General features: G+C 43.5%; 2 protein-coding genes and 1 long non-coding RNA gene across 3 annotated transcripts; 1 reads left to right on the top strand and 2 right to left on the bottom strand.

Moving 5' to 3' along the window:
- Positions 1–1,231: 1,231 nt before the first annotated feature.
- LOC117523848 (mitogen-activated protein kinase kinase kinase kinase 3-like) lies at positions 1,232–13,106 on the bottom strand. The gene is made up of 11 exons (XM_034185462.1): positions 13,098–13,106; positions 12,901–12,960; positions 11,437–11,494; positions 11,107–11,214; positions 7,920–8,048; positions 7,402–7,470; positions 7,201–7,293; positions 4,490–4,560; positions 4,290–4,345; positions 4,144–4,197; positions 1,232–2,334 (listed from the first exon to the last, which is right to left on the bottom strand). The coding sequence occupies exons 1-11, from the start codon at positions 13,104–13,106 to the stop codon at positions 2,247–2,249; spliced, it is 795 nt and encodes a 264-aa protein (XP_034041353.1). The 3' UTR covers positions 1,232–2,246.
- Positions 13,107–13,341: 235 nt separating this feature from the next.
- LOC117523778 lies at positions 13,342–15,017 on the bottom strand. The gene is made up of 3 exons (XR_004564618.1): positions 14,885–15,017; positions 13,689–13,730; positions 13,342–13,395 (listed from the first exon to the last, which is right to left on the bottom strand). It is a non-coding gene; the product is annotated as an uncharacterized LOC117523778 (long non-coding RNA).
- A 4,654-nt stretch (positions 15,018–19,671) lies between these two features.
- LOC117523847 lies at positions 19,672–21,668 on the top strand. The gene is made up of 3 exons (XM_034185461.1): positions 19,672–19,712; positions 19,891–20,036; positions 21,189–21,668. Exons 1-3 carry the CDS (start codon positions 19,672–19,674, stop codon positions 21,650–21,652), a joined length of 651 nt encoding a protein of 216 aa, XP_034041352.1. The 3' UTR covers positions 21,653–21,668.
- Positions 21,669–26,215: the final 4,547 nt, after the last annotated feature.

The raw sequence follows: 26,215 nt of genomic DNA, 5'->3' as shown, positions 1-26,215 counted from the left end.
TTAAAAATAAAGCCGTTTTACATACGCTGAAGGGATAAAGGCTAACCAGGAAGTGGGCGTGGCTGCAACGGGTTACGAAGCCCAAATCTAATTTTTAAACAAACTTGTAGTGTTTGTCTTTGGAGAACCCTGAGAGCAGTTTTCTGATGACAGTTGCTCTGACGTTCTCAGCAAAATGGCAATTTATTTTCTTGTGATCATTAAAATGGTCCTGTTTCATGTGGTGCAAACTCCAGCCATCCTCCAGCTCCTTACTGCTAACAACAGCGGCTCAAAGCGAACACGCTGGAGGAACATGCACACGTTTTTTTCCTTTTTTTACGCCAGCAAACAAAACAACACAAAACAAAACCTGTTGTTGCTCCTCAGAAGCACAAACTGTGACTTGTGAGAGATCTGTACAAGATGCACTTTATGCACACACACACACACACACACACACACACACACACACACACACACACACACACACACACACACACACACACACACACACACACACACACACACACACACACACACACACACACACAGTCATATATTATATAATGACATCACATTTGTTTAGCAAATACCTTTTTCTCTGTGCAAATTGTTAACACCAGTGGTTCATAAAAAAAAAAAAAATCATAATTTGCATAAACAAAACGAGAAAATTAAGCTTTGCGATTAAAAGTCATAAAATAAACGGATTCAGGCTGAAACCAGGAGGAACAAACTGAGTAAAAACTAATGAGCAGAACTCATAATAGTCACTCTGTCGGTGACAGTCGCTATGGCGCTAACAACCAGGAGGTTGCGATGATGGCGCATGCTAATAAAAACGACCAATCAGTGCTGCTTCCTGTGTTTTCGCTGTCCAATCCTGAGCTATAGTTCATTATAAGTTTACAAACGCTGCCCACCTGTGGCGGGCTTCGGCCTGAATTCGCCAACCTGCCGCTGCTCCAGCTTGTCGTCACGACAGCACGCCCGTTTGTCTCCACACTCGTACTGTACACACACACACACACACACACACACACACACACACACACACACACACACACACACACACACACACACACACACACACACACACACACACACACTCTTCTAGTGTTCGTCTCCATCCAAACAAAAATATTATATTTATATTTACAACAATTAAATAGAGGTCCATTAAGCACTTGTGTAGTGTGGTGACGGCTATTAATGAGAAAGCTCTTAAGTCTGTTTTATCCTCTTTTTGTTTTTTAAACCGAAACAGGAAGACAATCCCAATCGGTAAAGTTTTAACATGCCACAATAAATAAAATTGCAGTAAAAAAAAAAAAGAAAAAGAAAAAAGGAGAGCCAGAGCGAGGAACAGGTGATATTTTCTGTGCAACATGGCGTTTCTGTGCAGGTTCAGAACTAGTAGCGCTAGCAGTACATGTAGGATGAGTAGCAGCAGTGCTAAAGTTAGACGGTGCTCGGTGCGGTTTTTCCAGTGAGGCGTATGGGGGATGGGGGGCAGGCGGTTTTGTGAACGAGTCTCGATTCTTCAGCTGAAGACACCAAAGGAGCTGGATGACCCATCATCTCATGTCACTATGCCACCTTTCAAAATGTCCCCGGTGTGGTGCAGGGTCCTATGTTCTGTAGTGGTCTTCAGGGGTCCATTCAGTTTGAAGGAACTGACCTGAATCTGTTCTGCACGTCTCCTGCTTGTTTCTCATCCATGAACCGATTCAAGTGGAACGTGCAAAGATTTAATTCTGCTCATAACGCTTGTTTGTTGTAGTGATTTTGTGGTTCTTTTCACGTTTGGTGTTCTCTCACTCTCTCTCTCTAGGTGGATGGAACCGATCATATTGTGGATATCTTCTGATTTATTTGGTGTTAGTGAAAACTAAACAAGCAGCAGAACATCTGGCCAATATTTGATCCACTTGGTAACATCAGCATGTGTGCTGACATCCAGCTTTTCTAGAAAATGTGTAAGTTGTAAGATGTGGACCCATAGAGACCTCCACCTCAAAGAGAGCCTGAAGTGGTCCCTGGCTTCACTACATTACGGCGTGCTGATATGCAAGCTCTATTTATAATTGGCGGCAACCTGAAAACAGTGTCCTGGACTTGGATGCCACCCGCCTCCTCGGGCGGACTTCCAGCAGGCTGGTTGTGAAGATTTAAGGTTGGTTGCATGGGTACTTAGCGGTAGGGTTGGCGTGGGTGGCGGTGATTCTCCCGGCGGCTGGCTGTCCGTTTCTAGAGCGTGTGTATCAGTAGCTGTTTTCATGGCCAGCCAGGATGTACAGGTTGCTGTGGGCTGTAGGGTTTTCGGTAGGTCTGCTCTCCAGAACCACCACTCTGCAAAACAATCACAATTCCCTTAAGCTTGAAAGGACGCCACAAAATATTCATCACATCAAAGGTGTTGGTCACACTGGAGTTGACAGCTGGAATTTGGGCGGCCAAGTATCTTTTTGAAAGTCCTGCAGTCCCACGACATGGAGCCAGTCAGTGTACACGAATATCAAATGTCACGAATGCAACTGAGTAAGATCACTGACTGAGTAAGAGTCTATTGTCCTATATCGAACTCGAGGTCCTATATAGATCTAAGGGTCCATGCAGGACATCGGGAACCAATTTTAGTGCATCCCTGAGACTTAGCCCTGGATACAGAAGAACAAAGGGGAGGAGACTCCCTATGACTCCCCCTGGATGGGACGCAGGTTACTTCCCCAGCCATGGTGAGTAGGTGGACTAACCAAAAAATTGAATGATCCGCACCACTGAAACGCTCCCATGCAAAAAAGTTTTATTAGTAAAGGCGAGACGTTTCGGGCATACTGCCCTTCCTCAGACGAAATGTCCCAGTCCACCAGGAGTAGGTGGACTGGGACATTTCAGCTGATGTCTTTTATCCAAGGATATACATAGGTACCGAAACAAGGAATTGAACCATTGGTTCTGTTGGTGGGACAACTACTGGTTGTTCCACTCCTTATCCCACTGCTCTACAAACACTCATAAATAAGTTGTGTCATCGTATTTCAAGTTGTTTTGCTCCACAGCAGATAGGATATGTATCTGTACATTGATTTGGCACAAATTTTTACGCTGGGTGTCTTTCCTGATATTCCATGGAGAAAGGGCAGAAGTGGTTTTGAACTGAGAACCTTCTGCTTTGGAAGCAAGTGCACTAACTGTTTGCCAGCCACAATGCTCCACATACGATCATAAAAGGTTTTGAAATGCCAGTGTGACCAACTTTTTTGCCTTCAATTCCTGATAAAACAACCCCCACCATACAGCAGTGTTGTGTTTTTTCATTGGGGTGGAGGGGTGGAAACAACTTAAAAACGTGGCCAGTGGAAGCTTTGCAAAGATTTGAGATTTACTGTAGCTATAGAACATGAGCAAAGGACCCACACAGGCATTGGCCCAACCCTGAAAAAGCCACATTATTGTCACCGAACAAAGCAGAAGATGATGATCCAACAATCCTAAAATAAGCCAGACACTGAGCCACGAATGACACCACAGTCACCCTCAGGAAACCTAAAGAAAGCATTAATGCTCCTTACACACAGACCCCATAAACTTACACTCTGCATAATAACACTGCAACCATAAACACCAATAGCTTTGTTCCAAACAGTCATTATGTCCATTTTACAGAATTTATACAGGTTTTACCAACACTGACCTGCTTTTATTTTAATATCACTCCAGTATTAGAAATGCATCAACTTTTTTTTTTTTTTTACATTAGATTGATGCACTGCTAAAGTCCTAACACAGTGGAGTCCAAAGACATTCTAGAAAGGGCCAAGAGGGGGCAGGTTTTCTTTGCAACCACTGACTCCAGCAGGTGATTTCACTGATTAAACATCACTGAGCAGATGGAATGAGTTCCTGAGTGAAATCTCCTTTCTGGAATGTATTTGGACGCCACTGTCCTAACCAGAGTTCAAAAAGCTGCATCAGAGGTTTGGTGTTTATGGTCCCAATGCTTCAAGGGTAAACTCTCGAAAAAATTTGTCTCATTATGTTAAACCCCGTCTGTTCCTCAAATACTCCTGACCCATGCAGCTGGCATTAAACAGCCCCAAGCCCTGAGAGAAAGAGGCAGAGTTTGGACCAGCTGTGGCCAAGGAGCAGTGAGGGTACCTGGGCAGAGAGAGGCCTTCGTCCTCGGCCTCCGGGTGTCTACAGTCAGCACGTCTTCAGTGATGAAACATCAGAACAGACGTTAACAGAGCCTGAAGTGTTTTGTGTTCAATGCCATTTACTGGCAGGTGTGTTGTGTTTCTCACCTGTCTGACCCGAGTAGTCTGAAGATACGTGTGCTGTCAGAGATCTCCTGTGTGATCTGAAAAGAGAGAAACAGAGACTGAGGTCGAAGCAGGACGAGTGCAACATTTTCCAAGCTATGCTGGTCATTTCATGTTGGATGAAATGACCATGATGGATTACTCATGGATTACTACCCAAGTCAGCGAGTACACAGTCTCACCTCGTTTGTCTTGAAACTCCGACCCTGCATGCCATGCCGCCAGAAGGCCAACACACTGTCTTGGAGACAAACTGCAAAACAAACCCCATCATGGATTAAATAAATGAGGATGAACGATTTCAAACTCTACACACAAACCCAAGTTCAAATATCTATTAATTTTCTTATCCCAGGCAGAAGAATTCCCAGCGGAAGTCAAGTCTGGGTGCTTGCACTGTCAATGCGTATTACTGTATACATTGCAACCCGGAACCTCTTGGATTCTGGATATCAACTATGCAGTCAGGACTACCGGTCCACCCCCATCACTCAAAAGAAGCCATCTTCCACTCAGCCCGGTAAAATCAGGGCACCCTCATATTCTTCTCCATCTAATGGCGTCCTCAACACTCAGCACCTACAGTGAGGAAAATAAGTATTTTACACCCTGCGATTTTGCAAATTCTCCCACTTAGAAATCATGGAGGGGTCCTGAAATTTTCATCGTAGGTGCATTTCCACTGTGAGACAAATAATCTAAAAAAAAAAAATCCGGAAATCACAATGTATGATTTTTTAATAATTTATTTGTATATTACTGCTTCAAATAAGTATTTGACCCCTGTGAAAATCAATGTTAATATTTTGGTACAGTCGCCTTTGTTTGCAGTTACAGAGGTCAACGTTTCCTGTAGTTTTTCACCAGGTTTGCACACACTGCAGCAGGGATTTTGGGTCCACTCCTCCATACAGATCTTCTCTAGATCTTTCAGGTTTGGAGTTTCAGCTCCCTCCAAAAATTTTCTATTGAGTTCAGGTCTGGAGGCTGGCCAGGCCACTCCAGGACCTTGAAATGCTTCTTACGGAGCCCCTCCTTTGTTGCCCTGGCTGTGTGTTTGGGGTCATCTGAGGGAAGGAAGTTGTTTGCCAAAATCTCGCAATACATTGACCCCCCATCCATCCCTCCCTTCAATACGGTTGCAGTCGTCCTGTCCCCTTTGCAGAAGAGCACCCCCAGAGTATGATGTTTCCACCCCCATGCTTCACGGTTGGGATGGTTTTCTTGGGGTTGTTCTCATCCTCTAAACATGGTAAGTGGAGTTGATTCCAAAAAGCTCTATTCTGGTCTCATCTGACCACATGACCTTCTCCCATGCCTCCTCTGGAAAATCCAGATGGTTATTGGTGAACTTGAAACGGGCCTGGACATGTGCTGGCTTGAGCGGGGGGGGCCTTGCTGCCCTGCAGGATTTTAAACCATGACAGCATCATGTGTTACTAATGTAATCTTTGTGACTGTGGTCCCAGCTCTCTTCAGGTCATTGACCAGGTCCTCCTGTGTAGTTCTGAGCTTTCTCAGAATCATCCTTAGCCCACAAAGTGAGATCTTGCATAGAATCCCAGACCGAGGGAGACTGACAGTCATCTTGTGTTTCTTCCACTTTCTAATAAATAATCATAACAGTTGTCTTCTACCAAGCTGCTTGCCTGTTGTCCTGTAGTCCATCCCAGCCTTGTGCAGGTCTACAGTTTTGTCCCTGGTGTCCTTAGACAGCTCTTTGGTCTTGGCTATGGTGGACAGGTTGGAGTGTGATTGATTGTGTGAACAGGTGTCTTTATACAGGTAACAAGTTCAAACATGTGCAGTTAATACAGGTAAGAGTGCAGAATAAGAGGGCTTCTTAAAGAAAAATTAACAGGTCTGTGAGAGCCAGAATTCTGCTGGTTGGTAGGGGTTCAAGTACTTATTTGCAGCAGCAACATACAAATACATTATTTAAAAAAATCATACATTGATTTCCGGATTTTTTTCTTTTTTTAGATTATGTCTCTCACAGTGGACATGCACCTAAGATGAAAATTTCAGACCCCTCCGTGTTACATGGCCAAAGTGTCAAAGCTGACACTCCCTCAAAAGGCAAGTGATACTCCTCATCCTAGTCTACTCAAGTTACCCTCATTTGACACAAAGTCAGTCCAGTGTACTCAGGACTTTCCAGAGAGATCTGGTACCAAAGACCTCTAGTCATTCTTTTAGGTCTTTCGTTAACTTGCAAGCGTCATAAAAGGAGACAGGAAGCCCCAGGATCCTGAAGACTTTGACCTTGGTTCTGCTGCAAAGATCTCAGCATCGCCAAACACCTCTGTCCAGTGACCTCATGACTCCATCAGCTCTTCCCAGGAGTCTCTGATCTCAAAGGCTGAAGACCTTGAATGTTACTGCAGAGAGAAGCGAGAGCCTCTACAAGTTCAACACTTTCACCACATACAGATCCACTTATGACGAGCAACTCCAGGAAGTTATTAAAAGGCTGGACCTTAATCTTTATTCAGGACAACTGTAAAATCCGACACTCAGATTCTTCACTCAGGTTCTTAAGTGCTGCGATCAGGGTATCCACAGATCCCCCAAAGATCACAGCATTGTGCAATTGATACGATGGCCCTACGCAGTACACTTTAATGCTGGATAAGATATTTTGTATCGGTCAGTGTAACTAGATTTCAGGCATTTGTGACATTGTAGTAGATGATGTTCCAACATCTACCTACTTCGACCAGTAAAATGCAGCTATCCAGCTTTATTCATCATAACTGCAACAGTACTCCAATTTCATTCAAACTTGGATATCCACGGGGAATTCTCATGCCCGTTATTCTCAGTCCATCTTACTGTGGTCAGGTCCACTTTCATGACTAAGTAATTTACAATATGACGGTGTAACTTTCACCTATAGCTTCAATCTGGAAGTTGAACGTGAGCTCAGCTGACAACTTCCTGCTGGACTTTAATCTCCCTTGGAGATTCACTATCTTTATACATCCTGAAAGAAAAATGCGGGAAAAGTAGCAGCTCAGCAAATGCCTAGTTAATCTGGTGTAAATGTCTGAATTTTGACCTGATCAAAAACACCATTCAATTTATTACTCACTGTCGAGGCAGACAAGGATCGTATCTCTCTCGAGCTGAGTAACGTGGATGACACATGTCTGTGGAGTGTCTGCGAAGAGAGAGATGAAGCGAAGGGCTGTATTTGCAGTGTGTGTAGTAAAAGTTAATCCAAACTGTTTCAGTATTGTGCAACCACCGAGCTGTCGGTGTAACACAGGGGTGGGCAATTAATTTTTACAATGGGCCACATAGGGAACCTGAATTATGTCAGAGGGCCACACCATCGATAACTCAGCTGTCTCCCATTACAAATTTTACAAAAAATTACCTATTTAATAGCTATTATAGGTCATTTTTATTATTGTAATAATATGTTAATATTTAAATATACCAAAATAAACCTCTCTAATGATTTGCAACACACAAGCTTGACATTTTTAATATACGTAATAATAATCACAGACCTCATGAGGGCCGGACAGAGACATGCAAAGGGCCGCATGTGGCCCCGGGCCGCAGTTTGCCCAGGTCTGGTGTAACATAAAGGTCTGTTCATACCCGCTTCTGTGAACCAGGAAGAGGTGGCATTGGGGTTGACGGTGCCAAACCTGACAACCTGGTTGAGTTCGGTGCCTTTACTGACGGCCACACAGATCAGAGGGTAGGTCTGCTCTGGGACCACCGCATCTCAAAGACCTCCAACGGACACGGCAAAGGGAAGTCGATGTTCTGTTGGAAAGATGTACAGACAGGAAGTGAGAACAAGAAGCCGGGAAGAACCAAATCCTTCGCCCAGCTTTTGGGTAAATTCTACACTTGGGTAATGATCTTGTTACCTTAAATAGAGAAGTCATCTGATCCTTAAGCTGGTACCTTTACTCAGTTCCAGGTTGTGTCAAAACTTTGTGTGATTACCTCAAGTATTATAGTGTTTATAAACCATAATACAATTGACTCTGTAACCTAATGAATATCCAAATCAGGTCACTGTTGCTATGGTGATCACCCCTCCCATGGACTACTCATATGCCAAGATTTTTTTGGCCAAGGGCTGTGGGCATATAGTGACAAATGTTTGGTACAGACGGATATTATAACAGTCTTAACTACATCTCCCAAAAATTTTAGTGAAAATGTTTTGACATATCATCACTATGGCATTAAAATGTCACGAATGACTTATTCTGGCATTTAGAAAACATGAACAGCAAATTTCTATAGGGCCTAAAAATATGAGAAAGGAAAATAAATATTTGCTTTAGAGCCTAAACAGTTGGTCAATAACACTGGACGATATGAACCTTTCACAAACAGGTATTGCATTATTTTTGTTGATGTTGTAAACTATATTTTAGCAAATAAATGCAAAAGAAAAAAAATGCTTTTGTCTATTGAAAATTGTGTCATTGCGAAGGTGTGTCCAAGAGAGGCCGCTCTGACAACATGATTTACAATACTGTCAAGCATCACCTCTTGGTCACATTAGCTACATGAGACAGCGGCCAAAGCGACCAGCTGCCATTAATTTTTAATCAGAGTGGCGGCTTTACAGCATTGAGACAAGCGGTTGCTATACCAACAGCTAGGTGGGGAAAAAATAAACAAAGAAGTCTACTTCATGCAAAAGCTGAGCAACGTGATACAGCAACTGCCGATCCGATGTGAAGAACGCGGTGATATACATTGGTTGGTTGTTGGTTATAATTATAGTAAGTCCCTATGGCTGCTCCCTTGTTTTCTCTCGGGGGTCACCCCAGCAGGTCCGAGGTGGATCTGCATAATGATTTGGCAAAAGTTTTATGCTGGATGTCCTTCCTGACACAACTCCACAATTTCATGGAGGAATGTGTCAGGGGGTGGGTTTGAACCGGGAACCTTCGCACTGAAACTACACTCAACAAAAATAGAAACGCAACACTTTTGGTTTTGCTCCCATTTTGTATGAGATGAACTCAAAGATCTAAACTTTTTCCACATACACAATATCACCATTTCTCTCTCAAATATTGTTCACAAACCAGTCTAAATCTGTGATAGTGAGCACTTCTCCTTGCTGAGATAATCCACCCACCTCACGGTGTGCCATATCAAGATGCTGATTAGACACCATGATAGTGCACAGGTGTGCCTTAGACTGGCCCACAATAAAAGGCACTCTGAAAGGTGCAGTTTTATCACACAGCACAATGCCACAGATGTCGCAAGATTTGAGGGAGCGTGCAATTGGCATGCTGACAGCAGGAATCGTCAACCAGAGCTGTTGCTCGTGTATTGAATGTTCATTTCTCTACCATAAGCCGTCTCCAAAGGCGTTTCAGAGAATTTGGCAGTACATCCAACCAGCCTCACACCCGCAGACCACGTGTAACCACACCAGCCCAGGACCCAGCCCACTCGGACAGCTGCTGAAACAATCGGTTTGCATAACCAAAGAATTTCTGCACAAACTGTCAGAAACCGTCTCAGGGAAGCTCATCTGCATGCTCGTCATCCTCTCGGGGTCTCGACCTGACTCCAGTTCGTCGTTGTAACCGACTTGAGTGGGCAAATGCTCACATTCGCTGGTGTTTGGCACGTTGGAGAGGTGTTCTCTCATGGATGAATCCGTTTCACACTGTCCAGGGCAGATGGCAGACAGCGTGTGTGGCGTTGTGTGGGTGAGCGGTTTTCTGATGTCAATGTTGTGGATCGAGTGGCCATGGTGGCGGTGGGGTTATGGTATGGGCAGGTGTCTGTTATGGACGAACACAGGTGCATTTTATTGATGGCATTTTGAATGCACAGAGATACCGTGACGAGATCCTGAGGCCCCACTGTTGTGCCATACATCCAAGAACATCACCTCATGTTGCAGCAGGATAATGCACTGGCCCCATGTTGCAAGGATCTGTACACAATTCTTGTTAGCTGAAACTGTCCCAGTTCTTGCATGGCCGGCATACTCACCGGACATGTCACCCACTGAGCATGTTTGGGATGCTCTGGACCGGGTATACGATAGCGTGTACCAGTCCTGCCAATATCCAGCAACTTCACACAGCCATTGAAGAGGAGTGGACCAACATTCCACAGGCCACAATTGACAACCTGATCAACTCTATGCGAAGGAGATGTGTTGCACTGCATGAGGCAAATGGTGGTCACACCAGATACTGACTGGTATCCCCCCCCAATAAAACAAAACTGCACCTTTCAGAGTGGCCTTTTATTGTGGGCAGTCTAAGGCACACCTGTGCACTAATCATGGTGTCTAATCCGCATCTTGATATGGCACACCTGTGAGGTGGGATGGGTTATCTCAGCAAAGGAGAAGTGCTCACTATCACAGATTTATGACTGGTTGTAAACCATATTTGAGGAAATGGTGATATTGTGTATGTGGAAAAAGTTTTAGATCTTTGAGTTCATCTCATACAAAATGGGAGCAAAACCAAAAGTGTTGCATTTATATTTTGTTGAGGTAAGTGCACTAACCACTTGGCCACCATTTTCAGTTATTTCTAATAAAGTTCATGTTTAAACTGTAAAACATCGAGCCTCAGTTACACTTCTCTGTCAGTAAGGGTTTGATAATGAAATGTTTGGAATTATTGCCATTTTTAAAATGTATATATTGGCCGATATATATAAATCCACATCAGTCAGGTGCTAATTGCTTTAGCAAGTTTACTTATTTAATGACCAAGAAGATAAACTGAGGAATTTTCCAGATTAAAACAACAAAAACTAACAAACAAAAAAACACTGACTTTGATGAGCATGAACTTCTGCATGGGTTCCACCCACTCCAACAGCATGACGCTGGACTGGAACGCTCCACACAGGTACTTATGACCTGTGTATGGGTTACGCACTGCAGGGGAACAAAACCAGCCATCAGCACTCATAATTATGTATATTGTTACACAGGATGAAATTTAAGCATAAAAACAGATTCTCTGAATGGTGCATTAACATCTACTGTTAGTTGTATATTGTATTTTATTTGACTGTAACACTAAAAGAGGTTTTTTTTTTAAATAGAGGTGATAAAGTACATCACCATAAACAGACATTAGCCTTCTAACAAACTCACCTACGCAGCACTTTTGGCAACCTTTAGTGTCTGGGATTTTTTGGACACAGCAAACTTCCTGTAAAACAGACAAGAAAATGGGAAAAATTAAGCAGAATGGCACATGGATGTGATTCGTTTTAACTTTAACACATTAAAACAGACAGAAGATTACAAGTCATCCAAATAACTGGAGTGAAAAAAGATTTTATTATATGATGCTTTCCATACTCACCTTGGGATCATTTTACAGGCAGTTTATGTGTAGGTATGGAGACCGGTAACTTCTGCAAATGTCTGGCCTGTTCAAAGAGTCCACTCAGACTATGAGAGTACAGCTGGGATGCTTTACCTGAAGAAAAAATAATAATAATAAAAAAATACATAGCACACAATGTAATAAAGAAGAAAAACTAAATTTACTCAATATGGTATCAAAGGCGACAAGAACGTTAACGGAAAAATGTTCAGCAGGTCGCTGCCGCAAACAAACCCAGCATGGGGATGGAAAAAAAAATGATGGTAAAAAATGGTGTCGATGAAAATGCACGTTAACAGGGATTCTGCGATTATTTGCTACAATCGATTATGCCAACACTGAAAATGAGATGACGTCAATATTTTTAACTGACGCGTCATTTCTTTTTAATCACACTGTTATGTTAAAGGGGGCTACAAAAAACAGATGCCAAGGAAAAATAACACCCTCAAAGTAGCAAAAAAACAACAGCAATAACAACATCTAACCCCAGCGTCCCCCCCCATTCTTACTGTGCGTCATCACCCGAGTCAAATTTCTGTTCAAACACTTTTCTTATAGGTGCATTTCACTTTGACGTGATTTCATAGGAAAACAAACAGACGTTGCTGACTGAAGCCTGTTCCAGCTCTCATACATGTACATCAAGCAGATTTAAAATGTCCTTCAAATCCCTGTGATCACTACTTCCTCTGCTCCTGTAGATGTCGCTGTAAGGTTAGTGGGTAGTGGTGGCTGAATAAGGCCTCATGAAGAATTAAGATTAGAAGAGCTTTTTTCTGAGCCCACTAGATGGCAGTGTCTTCTCAAAAAAGGGTTCTACGGACTTCATAGTGATTTGGCGCATGATTTACACCGTATGTCCTTTCTAACTCAAGTCCATGTACCTGGAGAATAACCTAATAATAATGTGTAGTATATTTGTATATGTTGTTTACCATCTGATTGTGTAAATGTCACTTATATACATGCTGTCCATATTCTTGAGCTGCTTAGGTGGGTAGGGAGAGTTCCCATGGGATAAAAAAGCTTTTCAACCTACCATCTCTGGTTCTCAAGACCAGGCACCTAAGTGGCTCTACTCTTTTTTTAGATTTTTAGATGTACCTTAGTATACACTAGTAGAGTTCTACTTTAGATTTGGAATGTATATAGAGATATACCTTAATGAATTTTCACATAACCTCCTCCCTCCTCAGCGGTTTGGCAGACTTAAGATAACTCACCAGATATGGAGAGCAGACAGTTGTTCTGACGTACAGCCAGGTGCACCGCCGAGGGAAGAGCTGCGTACAAACACAAGTTAGAGAGAATAAAGACACTGCAAATAATAACCACGCTACAAAATCACGACAGACTCATGTTTTAGGCTACACAGAGGAAAAATGTATCTAACGTATGTCTGTATGATATTCAGCATCACCTGTTCCATTGTCGTCTCGTGCAGTCATTGAGGTTTAATGTGTAGATCCCCTCTTCAGCTCCAAATATCAAATACTGATCTGATTTTCAAAAAGAAACACAAAACTAAAATGAGTTTGTTGGTAACAGACTTCACTGAGAAGAACCTCCTCGTCCTGGGGTCAGATCTTGTAAATATCATCCCTCTAATCCCTGTGTGTGGCGTTTAAAGTTACCTCTGGTAATCCGGGTTGATCACGAAGTGGCACAAGGATCTTCAGAGGACAGCCGTTGAACACTTTAGAGAAACACGCACCCATCTGCGAATGGCAGGAGGCGGAGAAGAAATGCAGTGCAGGTTACAAACCCTTCAGATTAAAGGCAGAACGATTCCCAAATGATGAGGTTTTCATCTTCTCAGCACATTTTAATGTGACCACTTCTTCTGAGGCTGCTAGTTACTGAGTTCCAAAGGACATAGTTGGTTCCACATCTGATTGTGTTGCTCGGAAAACCAGCAACAAAGTTGTGAAACAAATAATATGGTATGATAGTGTTTCACCATAACCAAGTCCTGCATACTTATAGAAATGTTTATGCTAAAAACACTTACATGTACTTTTGGTGTCGGAGGGAGTCCGTTGCTGATTGGTTTCTAACAAACATAGATGAATTGAATTAACACAGTGTAGTGAAAATTATACCATAAAACAGAATTACAAGTGGGGTTATCACAAGACAGTCTGTAGTATCTCTGTTTGACAGTGGCTCAGAGGTTAGGCCTCTCACAATACTTACAATATTGATTTATTGTATGACATAGACATGTTTCCGTCCTCAATGTTGTCCATTTATTGTTTACATGTGTTTCCTTACATAAAAATGTCAGCAATATGATAATGCCAGAATAAACATCAGCGTTTTTACAATCTATATGAGACTAGGGCACAGCATTTGACGTTGCATATACAAGTGGTATTCCTAAGTTGGGTATCTGGGTTTACACTTGGGGACAGGGTGAGAAGGTCGAATATTTGGGAGGGACTCTGAGTAGAGCCACTGCTTCTTCACATCAAAAGGAGCCAGTTGAGGTGGTTTGGTTATCTCAGGAGGGATTATGTTTCCCAGCTGGCTTGGGAACACCTCAGGACTCCCCAGGAAGAATTAGAGGACTTGGTCAAGGATAGGGAAGTGTGGGATGAGCTGTTGGGTTTGCTTTCACCATGACTACAACCCAGAAAAGTAGAAGAAAATGAATGAATGAATGCATAGTTCCAATCAGAATGTGTAGAGTCCAAATGGACTTCGGTTCAAAGCAAGACTCCACAGATCTGGTGTAGAAACACTGTGATGTAACCTGAAGAAGAGCCAGTATACTGACTATTTAAAGCCCCTTTGTTAATTTAACAGCATTTTTTGTGAACAGAGCTCTGTGGCATAGGAACTGTTCTACTTCAAAAAGTGGACAAGACACTTCAACTGCATGGTACCAGTCCACCCAGGTTTAAATGGTTCCTGGCCTTGGCTGGGAAAGTAACCTGGGATGGACTGGAGTCCCATCCAGGAGGAGCCATGGACTCTCATCTGCTTCATGCAACAGAATCCGCGGATAAGCACCGGAACCAATTACCTCAGGACCTGTGTTCTTGACTCAATTATCTTTGCGTCAAGATGCTTGGTTTCAAAACTCTGATTCTTTTTATTCAGTCATCAAACAACAATCATGGCTGCAGACTACGGAAAAGCGTTTGATTTCTCACTGCAGTCTCTGCGGCACATCACCAAGTATCATGGAAGAAATCTGCTTACTGGCATGTCTTTCCTGTCTTTGCGTGCAGGAACACTAGGGGGCATGGTGAACTGCCTGTCTGGATGGCTGCTCCTCTCTCCATTGTGCGCGCTCAGTCCGTTACCTACAACAGCAGAGACACAACTCAGTGTTAGTTTGTGTGACAGTGTGTGTGTGGAACAGACACGAGTGAATGTGAATATGCAGCTGTGTGACAGAGAGAAAAAATGAGCAAGCAAATGAGGTGGGTGAAGACGTAGAGGAGAGGAACTGGACTAAGAAGTCACGGGTGTGTCAACCAGGAGACAGAAAGTGTGAACAGACACAGACACAGTCCACTCATATCAACACGACTGCTAGTTTGCAAAGACGAGCAGCTCATTTGCAGGACTGAGGCAGTTTTTATCTGGCGAACGAGTGGGAGCACGAAGGAAGCAGACAAGAAGGAAGAACGAGGATCAAATATTGCTCAAAATAAGGGCAAATGGGAAATCACACCACGTGGTACTCGCTAGATATCGGTTGATTCTTAGATATGGCTTGTGGATTTGTCACCTTCTAGTTGTTGTTTGTATTTCTGCCTGCACCCAGTTGCTCGGGTTGCCACAGCGGCTTGAGTACACACACAGCCACAGGTGTTCGCCCAAGTACTAATCAGGACCTACTGTGCTAAACATCTGAGATCTGACAGGATTATACAAACACGGCAGGGCTGCATGAGTCTTACATGGAGCCTCATTGTGAAAGTATTCCACCACTTTGTGCGTCCATTTCATTTCCAAAGAGTTGGACTTCACTAGCAAAAATAACAGAATAGCATTTTTGTTTAAATTTACTAACAACTAGGGATTGTGGATGACAGTACAGCTGTGGACAGACACTAATAAATGAACTTATGCCTGTCTTGGCTAAAACTTTACAGTAAGACAGGAAGTACAAGGACTCTACACATTTGGACATTTATTCTTCTGGACAGGTATTGACAATACCACCTCGGCACAGAGATCTCATGACTCATACAGGTGTATGTAAGAGTTTGGTCAGACACAGTGATATTTGAGAAGTGAAATGAAGTTTATAGGATTTAGAGAAAGTGTGCAATAATTCTTTAAACCAAATTAGGCAGGTGCATACATTTGGGCACCTCAACAGAAAAAATACATCAATATTAGTAGATCCTCCTTTTACAGAAATAACAGCCTCTAAACAGTTCCTTTAGCTTCCAATGAGAGTCTGCATTCTGGCTGAAGGTATTTTGAACCATTCTTCTTTAAAACATCACCACTTCTGTCAGGTTTGTTGGTTTCTGAGCATGGACAGCCCACTTAAAATCACACCACAGATTTTCAATAATATTCAGGTCTGGGGACTGAGATGGCCATTCCAGAACATTGTACTTGTTCCTCTGCATGAATACCTTAGTAGATTTTGAGCAGTGTTAAGAGTCGTCTTGTTGAAAGATCCAGCCCCGGTACAACTTCAACTTTGTCACTGATTCATGAACACTGTTCTCAAGAATCTGCTGATATTGACTGGAACCCATGTGACCCTCAACTTTAACAAGATTCCCAGTACCAGCACTGGCCACACAGCCCCAAAGCATGATGGAACCACCTCCAAATTTTACTGTAGGTAGCAAGTGTTTTTCTTGGAATGCTGTTCTTTTTCAGCTATGCATACCGCCCCTTGTTATGTCCAAATAATTCCATTTTAGTTTCATCAGTCCACAGCACCTTATTCCAAAATGAAGCTGGCTTGTCCAAATGTGCTTTAGTATACCTCAAGTGACTCCGTTTGTGGCGCGTACACAGAAAAGGCTTCTTCTGCATTACAGCATCATATAGCATCTACCTGTGCAAAGTGTGCTGTATAGTTGAACAATGCACAGAGACACTATCTGCAGCAAGATCATCTTGTAGGTCTTTGGAGCAGGTCTGTGAGTTGACTATGACTGTTCTCACCATCCTTCGCTTCACCTTATCTGAGATTTTTCTTGGCCTGCCACTTTGGGCCTTAACTAGTACTGCGCCTGTGGTCTTCCATTTCCTCACTATGTTCCTCACAGTAGAAACTGACAGCTGAAATCTCTGAGATAGCTTTTTGTATCCATCCCTTAAACCATGATGTTGAACAATCTTTGTTTTCAGGTCATTTCTGAGTTGTTTAGAGGCTCCCATGTTGCCACTTAGAAGAGATGCAAAGAGAGGAAACATTTGCAAATGGCCACCTTAAATACCCTTTCTCATGATTGGATTCACCTGTGTAAGGAGGTCAAGGGTCAATGAGCTTACCAAACCAATTTTGTGTTCCAATAATTAGTGCTAAATGTATTCAAATCAATAAAATGACAAGGGTGCCCAAATTTATGCACCTGCCCAATTTTGTTCAAATAATTGCACACTTTCTGTAAATACTAGATACTTCATTTCACTTCTCTCAAATATCCGTGTGTTCATCTGCTATATCATATGATTTATAAAGGAAATCATGAAAATTATCAGAGGTGCCCAAACTTTTGCATACAACTGTAAAGTCTTCTCTGGCATCTCTCACTCTCACATGCCAAGTATCTAGATATACAGTACCAGTCAAACGTTTGGTCTAGTACTATGTGAATATCATGTTGACATAAGTGAATGTCTCCAGTTCTACATTTTCACTGTGTGCAGATACACGTTTGATGTCCGTGTCCAGGCAGGAACTCGCTGAAAGCCCGGAGTCCCAAGATAACGGCACTGTTTGCAAACTCAAGATGGGTTAAACTTTAACTATTAACCAAAGAACATAAGCTGCTGGACAACACAAACCAATACAACACTCAGTCCACATATCAATGGAAATTGTTTAAATCTGTAAATATAGTACAGCAGCATTGTGGATTAGTGGTTAACACTGTTGCCGCACAACGAGAAGCTACCGGGTTTGCTTCCAACCTGGTCCTTTCTGTGTGGAGTTTCATGTTCTCTCAGTGTTTGCGTGGGTCAACCCCCGGGTGCTCCTTCCCACTTCCAAAGACATGCAGGCTAGGTGACCTGGAGGCTCTACATTAATGGTAGGTGAGTGTGAAAGTGTGAATGCATTTGTCTGTATGTTTCATCCCTGTAACAGACTGGTGGCCTGTCGAGTGTGTACCCCACCTCTCGCCCAATGACCAGGATATGCTCCAAACATCCCCTATCCCTGTGACTCTTGAAAATGGATGGGTAAATAATAGTACAAATGTAGAAAATAACCAAAATACCCCAATCACAATGGAATGGCTTTTTGATTAATGACTATGTAAAGTCATAATTATATATATATATATTATATATATATATATTATATATATTATATACACACAAGGTCTGTCAATAAAGTATAGGTCTTTTTATTTTTTTCAAAAACTATATGGATTTCATTCATATGTTTTTACATCAGACATGCTTGAACCCTCGTGCGCATGCGTGAGTTTTTCCACGCCTGTCGGTGATGTCATTCGCCTGTGAGCACTCCTTGTGGGAGGAGTCGTCCAGCCCCCGTCGAATTCCTTTGTCTGAGAAGTTGCTGAGATGGCGCTTTGTTTGATCAAAATTTTTTCTAAACCTGTGAGGCACATCGAAGTGGACACGGTTCGAAAAATTAAGCTGGTTTTCCGTGAAAATTTTAACGGCTGATGAGAGATTTTGAGGTGATACTGTCACTTTAAGGACTTTCCACGGAGCGAGACGTTGTGCAGCGGTCCCAGGCGCCGTCGTCAGCCTGTTTCAAGCTGAAAACCTCCACATTTCAGGCTCTATTGATCCAGGACGTCGTGAGAGAACAGAGAAGTCGTTTCAGCATTTTATCCGGATATTCCACTGTTAAAGGAGATTTTTTAATGAAAGACGTGTGGGCGGATTGCAGCGTCGGTTCGCAGCCGCCGCGATGCTCCGCCACAGGAAAAAACCTCTGTTGGAAGCCTTAAGGACAAGTTGGAACATGTCCAGCTGTTAAACAATTTCTCATATACTCACTCCACTGAAAGCCATCAAAAGCCGCCTGGATTTTACAAATGGTTATCAACACGGAGGTGTTTTTCCTGTGCCACTGCACCGCGCCGGCTGCGTCCGACACACGGACCCGTCCGCACGTCTTTCATTAAAAAAAATCTCCTTTAACAGTGGAATATCCGAATAAAATGCTGAAACCGACTTCTTCTGAAACTTCTCTGTTCTCTCACGACGTCCTGGATCAATAGAGCCTGAAATGTGGAGGTTTTCAGCTTGAAACAGGCTGACGACGGCGCCTGGGACCGCTGTGCGACGTCTCACTCCGTGGGAAGTCCTTAAAGCGACAGTATCACCTCAAAATCTCTCATCAGCCGTTAAAATTTTCACCAAAAACCAGCTTAATTTTTCGAACCGTGTCCACTTCGATGTGCCTCACAGGTTTAGAAAAAAATTTTGATCAAACAAAGCACCAGTCTCTCAGCAACTTCTCAGACAAAGGAATTCCAACGAGGTGCTGGACGACTCCTCCCACAAGGAGTGCTCACAGGCGAATGACGTCACCGACAGGCGTGGAAAAACTCACGCATGCGCACGAGGGTTCAAGCATGTCTGACATAAAAACATATGAATGAAATCCATATAGTTTTTGAAAAAAATAAAAAGGACCTATACTTTATTGACAGCCCTCGTATTTTGGTTGAAACATTCGTTATTGCATGTACTGTTAAATATGTGTTCACATTTGTGCTCTGTCATGTTATAACAGGCATAGTAGATGGCCACCTTGCTGAGTTTGAGGTGTCTTCCTCGAATCAAATTTGGGTTTGCTTTCAAAAATGTCAGGAAAAGTTGTGGAGTCAGTGGACGCCTGGCCACCGTGAACGCATTATGTCACTGAAAATGTGTTTGGGCAGAACGTGATTGCATCATAAACAAACTCCATCAAAATGTTGATCAGAACGCAACATTCCTTTATAGGAAGACACGGGCCACTTTAAACCTGAGTCCTGTGTGCTGGAGATATGATCATGTGTTGGAGCTTCACATTTAATTAGCCAAGACCATCTGGAACAGATTCCATCTTGTCACTTCCACAATTGGGATGGGAATCGGAACCTGGACTTTGACCCTCACCGTTACGATTCGGAGTGGCCCTCACAACTCCAGCTCTTCAGTGCCAACCTGGACTCACAAAAAACAGGTCAGGTCTTAGACACGCTTTGTTTTATTGTCAGAAATTAGTTTTGTGAGCACTGGAGGTGGTGAACACTTTAGCACCGGGTTTTAAACCAGATCCCTCCTGGTAACTGGAGCTTAGGCAAAAATCACAGGAGGAATTAGAAAGTAAATTTGTGCAACATTGTGAATATTACATTAGATTAGATTAGATGGAACTTTATTAATCCCTTGGGAAGACTCAGTGAAATTGAGGTTCCAGCAGCATTGTATAGCAGCACACAGGATAAGAAGCACACAGAGTATCAAAAGTGAAAGTAAAAAACAAAAAAACAAAAACAAACAAACAATTTGGAAATATAAATATAAATAAACAAATGTAAATACCAGAAATACTGCTCGCTACTGGTTTACTGGCTACTACTGTTCCTCTCATTCCCGTCCTCTGCCTTCCTGTTACTCCTCCTCCCCTCGAGTGAGGAGTTGAACAGTCTGATGGCCTGAGGGACAAAGTAGGAATATGTGGAGCTGGAACCTTTGTTGTGATTATGGAATACATCCAGCTAATCTTAGACACTTGATTAATTTCGTCAGAGGTCAGCAGATGGTTTAGGTTTTGTACTTTACAGATGACAACCTAAAATTCTGATTTATTTAATATTCAGGGGTGGATCTAGCTTCAGGCACCTGAAGGGTCACTTGGCTCAGCTCCCGATTTGCCAAGTGTTGAAGTGTCTGCAAGCAAGGCCCTAAAACTCAAACTGCTTAACTTTGGGGAACATTGTCCAAATGGACTGCATTTATAGCGCTTTTCCATCTGCATCAGACGCTCAAAGCACTTCACAAATAATGTCTCACATTCACCCCGATGTGAGGGTGCTGCCATAAAAGGTGCTCACGACACACCGGGAGCAACTAGGGAATTAAGGACCTTGCCCAAGGGCCCTTGGTGATTTTCCGGTCAGGCTGGCATTTGAACCGAGGATTATCTGGTCTCAAGCCCAATGCCACAAAACCATCACCTCCCCTAAACCAAACAAATACCCTCAGAGCTCTGGGTCAACCATTATAAACATCTTGGCTCCAAAGTGTCTGATATCTGTAGACTTTGTAGTTACGTTGATAATTATGCCATGATAATTATGCCGCTGCCTCAACAAACCACTCTGGTTTTCAGGTCTTGACAGCATCCCAGAGAGCAACGTTGCTGAGACGTTCACATCATCATCCCAGCATTATCTGATCTCCAGACCCACAGATTTCCGGCACATTGCACCTGGCACTGCTCTGGCCGAGGCAGTTGGAGAGTTCCTCCCCCCTCCAGAAGGTCTGGGCACAGAGAGCTTATTCAGAGATGGTGGTGGATCTCTTGGAGATGTCCATCTTTATGACCACTGCTCCACTGCCTCTTCCGATTCCTCCATTGACATTGCTTTTGTGAAATGCCCCAAAGCTCCCCCAATGTCGTACTATACAGGACCAGCGAACATGACAACAAAACACGAGGTCGACAGCAACAGCAGGAGCCAAAGAAATGGTTACAACAGACTACTCAGAGGGTCTCCAGATGATGCTCCATTGATGCGACGCAGTCAACATCGCTCACTTCAAGCTAGCCAGTGTGAAAGTAAGGTGAGCTGAAGGAGACGATTGCTCTTCTGAAGAATTTTACTGACCTAACTGCCCTGCCAGAGACCAACTGCTACATTTTCAACAACAATATCAGAAAACGTTGTTAGTGTAATTGATTAGTGTCAACTGTCAATTAGTACCCTGAAGAAGATCATAAGTCAACATTGGGGCTAAAAGGAGAGGATTTAGCTTCTGGTGAAGGGGCAGGTGTGACTGGTTGGGTGTACTGAAGGTACAAGAGGGTGAAGGACATGCCCCTCTGGAAACTTTTAAAAATCTACATTTCTAAGGCATTCTGTGAAGCTCCGATCTCCATCCATTGTTTTTAAATCTACAGTTTTTACTTTTGACATTAGAAACCTCAGTTAACAAACTGGTCAACCTGTCCTGAAGATACATGTAGCTGAATATCAAATGAAACTTTACACAACAGTGTGCTACCATTTTGTCAGTGGATTGCACCATTGCTACTGGCGTTTGAACTGCAACACCATCAACAATTCCTGTAATGGATGAAATTATGCCCAATGTTTCATCATATGTGATGGTGAAATTTGAAAGGTCAGTAAATATACCTCACCAAGCTGAGCTGTAACAAGGGGCTGAGAACGCTTCCTGATCCGGAAAAAATTCCAACTGAGAAACAGAGCCGTGACCTCACAGACTGGTCAAGTTTGTAATTAGGAGAAATTGACACGTTTGACCACGAGTTCGGCTTTATTCAGCCCAACTGTGATAAGAAATTTAAAAAGATTGGACCAAAATGTCGATGTTATCTTGGTGTCACCTTAGGTCACTGATTAGCACCCAAGTCTCACAACTACGGATTGCAACAGGCGCATAAATAGTAAATGGACTGCATTTCTCTCTACAATGATTCCTCAGACTGCCATGCACTGGGAGCAGCTTGGGGATTGAGATCCTTGCCCAAAGGCCCTAGGTGATATTTGGTCTAACTGGGATTTGAACAGAGGCTCTGCTGGTCTCAAGCTCAATGCCAAACCCCTTTTCCTACAGACCTTATGCCTTAAATTGTTGGGTAAGTTTTGTGGAGACCAGCAACTTTGGTGCCTTTGTCGGCATGTAAATGTTTGCTGACCTCAACTTTGCAGACAATGGTGTAATCTTTGCAGAATCAAGATACTCTGACTACAGTCCTTGAGAAGATCGGTGTCTGGATTTGTAATTGTCCTGGATCCAAACTAAAATCCAGCCTTTGAATGACTTCCTGGACTGACCCATCAGAAATATATCTGTATGTGGTGATTTGTTGCGAGGTTGCCATATCTGAGCAGTGACACTCATATCTCTGGATCCTATGCCTTTGAGATCAAGAAGCCTAAGAGCTGATGGAGAGGGTTGGAAGATGAAGACATCTCACTTATCCTTCTTCTACCATGATTTGGTGTTGAGGAATTGGGCAGTGAAGGCCAAGACACACATGGAACAATTCCTATAACTCCTCCATATAGGAACCAAAGGAACTAACAAAGATATTATTAGTTTACTTTTATCTTCACAAATAATACCACTCATATTCTTTTGTAGTTCTTCTTTGTGACACCTATGTCCTTGTTTACTCAGCATCAATGTCCCAGTGACACAGAGTCCCTTCAACACTTTTAGAGTTTTAAGACCCTGGAACTGTCCTGTGGACGCATTAACGTGTGAAATCTTGAAGGCAACTCATAATATAGTCTTAAACACCAGCAGGACTCTGCCTTCCACTCATGGGGAGACGAGAGTCAAAGCAGATGGATGAGGACAGAGGAGAATAACCACACCCCCTTCAGTGAGAGGAGTCGGAAGCAGGACAAAGGAGGCTTCAGGAGCTCTTTCAAGAAGCTCTTCAAGAAAAAGGTAATGGCCATAGTACTGCAGGAAGACACACAGGTGGTCAGGCGAAGAAGACTTTAGTGACGTTGTTATATGTTTTTTTGGTTCGACAGGGAAGGCACTGATGAGAAGAAAGACAAGGGCGGAGAGAAAACACAGGAGAATCAAAGCAATGGTGAACAGGACACATCGGGGAAAAACCCCCAAAACTGGCTCACGTGGAATTCAATAGTGGCACTGCGGTATAAAGACCAATCACCAACACCATTATGGACTGACACAAATGCATGTTTAAGGACATATTCAAGAATAACCACAAGACTGGGTTGTGTATTCAGAACTGCTGTATAAGTGTATAATAACATTTTATCTCATCTTCAACCACTTTTCTGGGTTCGGGTCACTGGGGCAACAGCTCCAGCAGGGACCCCAGACTTCCCTTTCCTGTACCACATTGACCACCTCTGATCCCGAGGGTTCCCAGGCCAGTGTGGCGATATAATCTCTCCACCTAGTCCTGGGTCTTCCGTGGGGTCTCCTCCCAGATAGACGTGTCTGGAACACCTCCCTTGGGAGGCGCCCAGGAGGCATCCTTACCAAATGTCCGAACCACCTCAGCTGGCTCCTTTCAACACTAAGGAGCAGCGACTCTACTCCGAGCCTCCCACGGATGACTGAACTTCTCACCCTACTCTAGGGAGACACCAGCCACCCTCCTGAGGAAGCCCATTTCGGCCGCTTGTGCACGCGATGACCCAACACTCATGACCATAGGTTAGAGTAGGAACGAAGATTGACCAGTAGATCGAGAACTTCGCCTTTTGGGTCAGCTCCCTTTTTGTCACAACAGTATGGCAGAGCGAATGCAATACCGCCCCTGCTGCGCCGATTCTCCGGCCAATCTCATGCTCCATCGTCCCCTCACTCATGAACAACACCCCAAGGTACTTGAACTCCTTTACTTGGGGCAAGGCCGTATTCCCTACACGGAGTAAGCAATTCATCGTCCTATCCTTTGGGTGGCTGTGAAAGTCGAGGGCCTCAACGGACCAGACCCGGGCGGCAGGGGCTAGCTCTTGGGGTGTGGAACGTCACCTCGCTGTGGGGGAAGGAGCCGGAGTGTGCGGGAGGTGGAGCATTACCAGTTAGATCTGGTGGGTCTCGCCTCCATGCACAGCCTCGGCTCCGGGACCACTCTCCTTGATTGCCTAACATTGACCGTTGGGGTTTTTCTGTAATTAGTGTATTGGCTTTTGCCTTACAATATAAAAGCGGCCTTGGGGCAACTGTTTGTTGTGATTTGGCGCTATATAAATAAAATTGATTTGATATTCCAATATTAGTTGGGGGGAACTCAACATGCGCTACATATTTATTTACATTTCTACAATCTCTACAAACTACAGCATTTTTTTTTCTTTTTAGGTTTCTTGACACATTAAGTCTAGAAAGTCATTTCAATGTGCATAGGCACTAATCACAGAGCGTCACCAACACTTTCTGCAAGTAGCTGGGTCAGACTTGCATAATGTGGTTGCGTCAAGTGTTCACCGACATCAAACCACACTACAGAACCACCCAGGCAGACAACCGGTCCAATCTCCATCTCCCAAAAGTAGTCATCAATCTGCCATACCCGGTGAAAGGCTGGCCCTTTTTTGCCTTTTCCAGTTGTTGTGGTCTTAACACTGATTAATGTCCACACTGGCTCATGCTCAGGCAAACTCCATATGGGTCAAAATGTCAAGTAGTACACCTCAAGTCCTTAAGTCACCAGTAACTTGACACAAAGTGATTCCAGTGAAAACCCAAGGATTTCTCTAGTACTGAAGGACATCCACTTATTCTTCTTTGGTCACCAGTTAGGATTCAGGGTCTTTCAAACTATACAGGAAGACAGAAAGCATCAAAACCAAAATCAAGTCAAGTCTGGTGCTGCATCCACAGCACCATGGAACCACCTTGGGCCTAGATGGCAACCACCCAAACGAGACAACAGATTCCATTTTCCACATTTCTAAAAAAAAATAATAATAATCTGCACCCACTCAAGCACCTGTGTTACTGGACATGTTCTTGTGTGAAGGTATTAAGCTTTGCACAAACATCTCTGTCCAAAAATCTCACTACTCCATAAACCGTACCTAGGTGTGTTCCATCTGAAAGCAAAGGACTTCAGTGCAGTTTATTTTGGAATCAACAGGGAAAGCCTTCCTTCTGTGGCCCTTCTTTGACCTTATCTGGGCTTACAGCAACAACGATGCAAGTGTTTGTGGCACGGTAGGTGCTTCCAGATACTGGAGCAGGTGTGGTCATGCTAGATGGGTGGAGCAGGTGTGGAGTGATCTGGCTGTTGTGAAATGGTAGATCGTCTGAATGAGTGAGCAGGGTGTGGGAAAATCTGGATGGTGGGGGGTGGATGTCTTGGTCCAGACAGAGAGTTGAGTCTGGAAGGTACGAATGGTAGCGTGGTTTGTTGGATGGTCTGGATGGCAAAAGCAGGTGCTATCAACCCAACAAACAGCCACAAAAGTCAGAAGATTTGGATCTCCCATGAACTTCAATGTCCATGAAGCCTCTTCAAAGTGTTTATTCTTGCCATTTGCTGTGTCTGCGTGCCCTCAATGAGTCAAGAGTCTGGTGGTGGATCGGTATTTCAAACCAGCTTGAACGTCATTTGCCAGCAGTCTGCAGTGAGCCTCTTCTTTCTTTCGTTACGACTCGTGGTCTCAGTGA

This window comes from Thalassophryne amazonica, chromosome 13 (genome assembly GCF_902500255.1).
Source record: "Thalassophryne amazonica chromosome 13, fThaAma1.1, whole genome shotgun sequence".
Taxonomy (NCBI): domain Eukaryota; kingdom Metazoa; phylum Chordata; class Actinopteri; order Batrachoidiformes; family Batrachoididae; genus Thalassophryne; species Thalassophryne amazonica.
The sequence above is the reverse complement of the archived record's forward strand: the minus strand, read 5'-3'. Positions and strand labels throughout refer to the sequence as shown.

Bases quoted from the DNA above. Each gene is read 5' to 3' on its own strand.
- LOC117523847 (XM_034185461.1), top strand. From the start codon at position 19,672: ATGTCAGGAAAAGTTGTGGAGTCAGTGGACGCCTGGCCACC. The intron at 19,713-19,890 runs GTGAACGCATTA...ACATTTAATTAG, and splicing joins TCAGTGGACGCCTGGCCACC to CCAAGACCATCTGGAACAGA. The intron at 20,037-21,188 runs GTCAGGTCTTAG...TCTGGTTTTCAG, and splicing joins CCTGGACTCACAAAAAACAG to GTCTTGACAGCATCCCAGAG.
- LOC117523848 (XM_034185462.1), bottom strand. The intron at 4,561-7,200 runs GTGAAAGTTACA...TTTGTTTTGCAG, and splicing joins CTTCCAGATTGAAGCTATAG to TTTGTCTCCAAGACAGTGTG. The intron at 2,335-4,143 runs GTACCCTCACTG...ATTGTTTTGCAG, and splicing joins GAAGGCCTCTCTCTGCCCAG to AGTGGTGGTTCTGGAGAGCA.